Source organism: Miscanthus floridulus, chromosome 7 (genome assembly GCF_019320115.1).
Source record: "Miscanthus floridulus cultivar M001 chromosome 7, ASM1932011v1, whole genome shotgun sequence".
Taxonomy (NCBI): Eukaryota; Viridiplantae; Streptophyta; class Magnoliopsida; order Poales; family Poaceae; genus Miscanthus; species Miscanthus floridulus.
In genome coordinates, this window is record NC_089586.1 from 67,811,794 (window position 1) to 67,819,108 (window position 7,315).

Consider the following 7,315-nt stretch of genomic DNA (forward strand, 5'->3'; position numbering starts at 1 on the left):
TACCTCTGATGAACTCCACATGTCGTAGAGCCTCCATTTCGTCTAAATAACAAGTAGATGTTGCACTTGAAAGCGCGTGTTGCAAGCATATGTTTTAAGTGTTTTAAATGTTTCAGATATATGTTGCAAGTGTTTTATACGGATGTTGCAAAACTAGATCGAGATGTTGCATATGTTGCAATAGATATACACATATGTTGCAAGCGTCTGTTCTAAATGTTTTATCGATTTTGAAAGCATCTAGGCCCCTAGTTGGGTTTAGGTGATTAATGATAATACGAGATTACTATGACTAACGTGTGTTTTGTAGAGGCAATTAAGTTAGGTCATGGTAATGATAATTGATTGGTTAATCATGGTTGTCATGCCCCTACGATGGAAATTGTTTCAGTTTTCAAAGGATGGACGACAAGGTTAAGGATGGACTAGTTCTAAGTGTCGTTTGGTGTTGAAGAGACACTTAGAGTAGTTTAGGACTTTGTTCTTTCTTTGGCCGTACTATTAAGAGGGGTATGGACTAGTAGCTTGATCTAGGTGAGTCTAGTGGGTTAAGTGTGGTGCACACTTGTCAAATCTAGCACTAGGTAGCTTCGAAGTAGCCCTAAGATCAATTGGAGCAAACTTCATTCACATATGATTTTGAGTTGGAAGTGAATGGAAGTTCAAATGTTGACCGGACGCTGGCTGTAAAGTCCAGTCAGTTCATTTAATCAAGGAGAAGTCATCTGGTTGCGATTGGACGCTGAGTGAAAAGTGACCGGACGTTGGGTGCCAGAGTCCGGTCAACTCCAGAGAGGTTCCATAGAGGGAGAATCCTGATCGGACGCGTCCAGTCAGTGCTGATCGGACGCTGGTTAGGTTCCGGTTACTGACCAGACGCTGAATAGCAAAGCGACCGGACTCTAGGTGCTAGCGTCTGGTCAACATCAGTAAGGTTCCAGAGAGTAGTTTTTATGACCGGACACGTCCGGTCAGTGCTGACCGGACGCAGGTCAGAGTCCGGTCACAACTTAACGGCTCTGTGGTGGGGATAACTAACCGAAGCGTCCGATCACCTTGACCGGAGCGTCCGGTCACCCCGTAGAGTGTTGACTCAACCTCCTAACGGTTTATTTTTAATGAGGGGGTATAAATACTTCATCTATTCGTCCAAGGGAAATCTCTTGCCCATTTGATCAATGAGAAACACCCTTGAGAGTGCTTTGGAGAGCAAGAACCTAGTGAGGTAATTGAGATTTGAGAATCCAAGATTAAGTTCTTATTAGTGCAAGGAGAGTAGCAAATGTGCATCCACCTTTCTCATTAGGCTTATTGTGGTCAAGTGAGAGTTCGTGCTTGTTACTCTTAGTGATCGTCATCACCTAAACGGCTTGGTGGTGATTGGAAGTTTGGTAATCATCCGACGGAGCTTGTAGATGACCCAACTCAAGTTGTGAGCGGTTGTGGACGATTCATCGCGACGAAGTGTCGAAGAATCAGCCCGTAGAGAGGACTTGATCCTTGCGCGGATCAAGGGGGAGCTACACCCTTGTGCAGCTGCTCCAACGAGGACTAGTGGAGAGTGACGACACTCCGATACCTCGGCAAAACATCGCCGCGTTCCTTCTTCTCTCTTTACTTTGAGCATTTATATTTGATCAATTCAATTCTTGTCTTTACATTCTTAGAATTGCCATGCTAGAGTAGAATTAGAACTTAGGGTGCTAAACTTTTATACGATAGATCAATAGAATCACATTCTAGGCACAAGGGGTGAAGTGGGCTAAGTGTAGAATTTAATTATTGTAAAGAATTTTAGAATTAACTCAATTCACCTTACTCTTGGGCATCTTGATCCTTTCATGTTTTTTCATACGTATGTTGTAAGTCTGTTTATCAGAATGCATGCGTTTTACACATATGTTGCATGTGTTTTATCAAGATGTTGTATATATTTTATAATGACTTTTCAAGCGTTTTTCAAATGTTTTTATAAGTGTTTCAGAAGTATATTGCAAGTGTTCCTGCTGTTTCGAACGTATGTTGCAAATGTTTTCATTTGAATATTTCAAAAGTAGATCAGGTGTTGTATCTCCTTCCTCACCATCTACTGCCTTGATGTCTCCTTTTCTTGATGCTAGTGATGTTGGGCGGTATGGGCCCACGTAGGTACGAGCGGTATGAGTGGGGCGAATCATTTGAGCGACGCGGAATCCGAGTAGACAGGGCGTGCGGCACGGAGCATGTGTGGGGCGCGGACCTAGGTTCCGGACCTAGGGCCGGACGTTTGTGCGATAGTCTGTCCGTATTGAGAATGCCTAGTTGCGCCGATGCATGGCAGCATTCACCGTTCACTGATGATGTTTAATTAATTCTTTGCTTATTCTATCAGTGTCATGCAACGCTTTGGGCTTACGACTTTTGCTACTTTCGAGTAGACACTGAACACCATATATATCACGTTGTTTGCTTGATCCTGTCTTTGAAGAAAGGATGAGAGGGGATTCGAATTTTTTAAGAAAGGATCGGAGGGGGTTTGAATTATTGGCCATGTTTGGTTCTGCGTATGAGCGCGTTGGCGACCCGTACAAGCCAATAATCGCACCAAACGGTTCGCGACAGAGGGCTCAACGTGAACGCGCGCCTGCGTTGGACGATCGCCCACTGTGTTGGCCGAATCGCGAGCCCAAGGCCGCGATTTGGAAAACGCCCTCGCGTTTCCTACCGCACCCCTCCCTTCTCTCATGCTCTCGCATCCGTGCGAGCCGCGCCTCACCTCCGTGCGAGATGCCCGGCACGCTGCCCCTCCCCTCTGCGCGAGCCGCCGCCGGCGCCACGCCTCCCCTCCGCGGGAGCTGCAGGCGGGCCTTCACTGCTCGAGTCGCCTGGAGAGCCGCCCCTCCCCTCCGCGCGAGCTACCGGCAACGGTGCCCCTCCCCTCCGCGCGAACCATCGGCGAGAGGCCGGCTCCCTCTGGTGTCGATTGAAAAAGGACCATGATGCAAATAGAAACTCTTATTTGGGTCCAGTTGAAAGGCTATAGACTCACAGAAATAGTAGTAAATAGTGCTACACAGTTTGAGAAAAGTTCAGGGTTCCTAGTGCAAAATGTTCTGCCAGAAATAATAAAGTGAGTCCAACGCTCCACTTATTTAGACACTAGATTTTCTACATCGTAGCTTATTATATAATTCTGCCCAACTTATAATCGAGACTCCCGTGAGCTGAACAAAAAGGGCCATTGAAGGGTTTGTTCAGGATGACGAGTTATTGAGAACCCACTCCACCAAGGTGGTGACTCCGAAGCCAGTACCCGCCCGCTTCTTGTTGCTCCAGACTGTGCCGGCGATGTCGATGTGCATCCACTGAACCTTCTCATCAACAAACTGCCGCACGTACGCAGAACAGAACATCAGTCAATTGTTTCTACGAACAACTGACCCAATTTATATGGGTGCGTGCAAATAAATAAACCATAAGAAAATAAAGATCGTTGCTGTAGGTACGTGTTTCAGGAACAATGCGGCAGTGATAGCGCCGGCTTTGGGCTGCAAAGGCCCGGCGGCGAGCATATCAGCGATGCTGGACTCCATGGACTCCCAGTAGCTCTCCTCCATCGGCAGCCTCCAGAACTTCTCTCCGGAGACCTCATAGGCGGCCGCAAATTCCTCGGCTAGCTCATCACTTGGTGTTAAAATCCCTGCGTATATATGGAATGGAAGGCGGTGTTAATTTCCTTTGCCTACTATGTGAACAGTTAGCGAGGAAGGGGAAGGAAGGATAGCAGGAAGAATATGGCGTGGGGGAAGAGGAAGATAGTTCACGAGGACAGGATTCAGATTAGAGACCTAGTTCATTCTTCATTACATGAGTTTGCCTCAGCAGGGACTCCCCTCTATATGTTCGGCACTTCGGCCAGAGTATGACTCCTACTTCGCCACCTCTACTGGGCTACAACTTAACGGGTCCATTCCTGATTTTGGAGTTGGGCTTGAGAGCACGGGAGCTGCGTCGGACTTCTGGACGTGCTGGTTGTTCAGTCACATTCTACTCCTATATGCAAAACATGCATCAAAGAGAATCTGATGCCGCATTATTGCGGACACATGCATAGATGCTGTAAAACTTATTGTTATCTTTTTAGATGCTAGTAAAACTTATTAGCCGAGGCCAGGAGTGGAGCACCGGTCAAGGTTAGTCATATTACCAGCAATGCTAGGCCCAAGTGCATCACGAATGGCACCTGTTAACGTCGCCAGATCAATAATCTGCGTAGCATGATTACAATGGTCAATAGATCAAGCAAGACACTCGCAAGATACAGTTGCTTATATGCTTGCAGAGCCTTCCAAAAACAGACAGAAAATTAACAGCCTATAAAATTATAAATCAAAGGAATAGTGTGATAAAACTGAAATCTACTTCTGTATTATCAATTCAGCTTGATCACCTGCAGTTTAGTATCTTATTCCTACACAAACCGACAGGCACAGCTGAATCACTAAATAAAGAATGAATTCATCATCACCTGAACAAATTTTGTGTTCTAATGGAACAGAGAAAACCATGTTTCTCCAAATTATTGGCCTAGAAGTCCATGATGCTAGAGCAAGAGGAATTTATATGGGTAATGGCATCAGGAACACATTTAGCAACCGACTAGACCAAAGCATAAGTCGTTACCTTGTCAACACCTTGGTTACAAGCATAGACCAAAGCGTCAGCAAGTGTAAGCCTCCCCTCCGCATCCGTGTTATCTACCTGAAGAAGAAGAAGAAGCATATATTTATATATGAAGACAAATTAATACTACAAAGCAGGATATATAGTCATCACACTACTACCATAGTACTATGCTTCATGAATCACGTGGATTCTGAAATTTTGAAACGCGTTACTGTTACAAGAGAAATATATATATATATATACCTCGATTGTCTTCCCATTAGAAGCAGTCACAATGTCACCGGGTCTCATGCCTGAGCCACTAATCATATTTTCAGACGCAGCAGATATGAAATGAACCTGTCAGTTACAAGGGATTGAGATCATCAGAAAATACACTAAAATGTGAATGCTAAATACTCGAACTAGCTAGCAAGTAACTGAATCTGAAGTACCTCAACTCCAGGAGGCTTGATCTGGCCCAAAACTTTTGCTGCACCAAACACAGCCGCCGCACCTCCCATGTCCTTCTTCATAAGCTCAATGGTGGCGATTGGTACGGCCTTAATGTTGTAGCCACCACTGGAGACAGACGACATAGGTGAATCAAGCATTCAAAAATCACTTATATAGCTACCATGACTTTAATTAATTGCTGAATTCCAGTAGTAAAAAGAATACCAATTATTCAGTGTTGAAAGTAGTATATATAAACCTGTCAAATGTTATGCCCTTCCCAATAAGAGCCAGCTTTCTCTTGACATTACCACCAATGGGTTTGTAACACAGGTGGATAAAGTAAGGTGGGTTTGTTTCAGAAGCCGCTGCAACTGCCAAGTAGGAGCCCATCTTCAGTTCTTTGCATTTCTCAGCATCTAATATTGTGGCTGTGAAGACATCGCTGTATGTCGAAGCGATCTTCGTCGCCTCCTCCGCAAGAGCGGCTGGAATGATTAAGGACGAATGAGGACTACTGTGACAATATGTACGGCAAATATTACCAGTTACCACAACAAAGGATGCACTACTATCCTACTAATGTTTACTGAAAATCGAGGCCAACTCTACTGAGTAGTGAGTACTGTACTGACCCGGTGTCAGGACATTTGCAGGAGAGTTCACAAGATCTCTCGCAAGCATGACGCCCGATGAAAGATGGTTGCCATGGTGAAGTTTCTGATCCACCTCCGGACCAGATCCCAGCCCAATTAGGTCTACCTGTTTCAGATGCACCTTTTTCCATTCAGACTTGTATCTGCTGTCCTCGTACAGTCCAAGAACAGTTCCTGCAATATACGTACAGTTCAAATTCAGATTCAAATTAAACAGAACAGACAGAAAAAGAATTAATCCGGCAAACAGAACAGACAGAAAAAGCATAGCCGGACTGATATACCAGAAGCAATTGCCGCGCCAGTATTCAGCCTGAACTCTTGTCGGATCACAGCGGGGGCGGCGAGAAGGATGGCGGCGCTGGTAGCCTGAGCGGCCCTGGCAAGCGACGCGACGGATTCACCTAGGCCCTGCAGGCAACCGGCGCTGCGGGCCGCAAAACCGACGAGAGCCACCCTCTTGAACCGCTGCCCCTGCACGCGGAGAACCACCGACTGCCCGGGCTTGCCGGTGAACTCCTCCTCTGCCGCCGCGGCCCGCAGCAGGCCGCCGAGCTGGCCGTCGAGCTTCTTCAGGACGGCGTTCTCGAACCACTTGGAGTCCGAGGCTTGCGGCGGCTGCACGTCCTTCTCTGTCACGGCAACCGCGAGTATGTCGCCATGCCAGTCCGAGAATTCAATGTCTTTGGCTGCAAAGCTAATCTGAAACAACAGGGAGTACAGCGCATGTTGAACTTACGACGGTAACACTGGATGGTGTGCTAAGCAGATGATCGAATCCATTCCACGGGGATCCAAATCAAAACACCAGATAGATAGGAATTAACAGGCCGATCCTGAGTCAAGTTATATATAGAAACAAAACAAAACAAAACAGGCGCACCTGAGGCAATTCGACAGCGGCGTTGGGCCTGGTGAGGCCGAGAGTGGCGGCGACAGTAGCGGTATCACCCATCGGAGAGAGCAGGAAATGTGCCGGCCGGAATGTGAGGCGCGTGCGGTGAGAGCTAGCGTAGCGAGGACCGTGGGTTAGGGAATTCGGTCCATCCCTGCTGCTGCTCACCGTGGACTTCACTCGCTAGAAGACGGGGACGTGGCTTAGAAAACGGTGCAGGAGGAAGAAATTTCCAATCCTGGCGGTAGCGGCTTAACTCATTCATCCAAAACGTCGGGAGCGGGCCCCGCAAGGACGGATGGTTGCCGATCCTGACAAGTGACTAAGTGAGCACTCACCAGTGACCACTCAGCTCCGACCTTCGATGGCTTTTCTCTTCCTTGATGCTTTAGGTCTCGATTTTATCCCATCACCTTGCATCGTCGGGCTAATTAGTCCTAATTTTTTACAATTTAGCCTTTTTTCTCGAAGAAAATTTACGTTTGGTTCCCTGAAAGAAGTAAACTCATCTTTAAACTCTGGGGTCGGCGCCAGGACTCATGGCGCCGAGGTAACACGTCTCGACGCCACATATCTTAGTGTCGAGGTGCCTGACCGAGATCCTAGATGGTGTTGACGTAGCCGGTACCTCGACGTTATAATACATTAACGTCGACCCGGCGCC

At 46.9% G+C, this 7,315-nt stretch overlaps 1 protein-coding gene across 2 annotated transcripts; it reads right to left on the minus strand.

The window, feature by feature from the left end:
- Nucleotides 1-3,008: 3,008 nt before the first annotated feature.
- Nucleotides 3,009-6,847, minus strand: LOC136463363 (leucine aminopeptidase 2, chloroplastic-like). Of its 2 annotated transcripts, XM_066462368.1 has the most exons (11): nucleotides 6,640-6,847; nucleotides 6,496-6,517; nucleotides 6,041-6,388; nucleotides 5,736-5,930; nucleotides 5,360-5,588; nucleotides 5,100-5,226; nucleotides 4,909-5,004; nucleotides 4,663-4,740; nucleotides 4,187-4,247; nucleotides 3,486-3,679; nucleotides 3,009-3,365 (listed from the first exon to the last, which is right to left on the minus strand). In XM_066462368.1, the coding sequence occupies exons 1-11, from the start codon at nucleotides 6,709-6,711 to the stop codon at nucleotides 3,234-3,236; spliced, it is 1,554 nt and encodes a 517-aa protein (XP_066318465.1). In that variant the 5' UTR covers nucleotides 6,712-6,847; the 3' UTR covers nucleotides 3,009-3,233. The 2 variants fall into 2 exon arrangements, with proteins under 2 accessions (XP_066318465.1, XP_066318464.1); XM_066462367.1 differs by lacking the exon at nucleotides 6,496-6,517 and having other exon boundaries at nucleotides 6,041-6,458; nucleotides 6,640-6,846.
- Nucleotides 6,848-7,315: the final 468 nt, after the last annotated feature.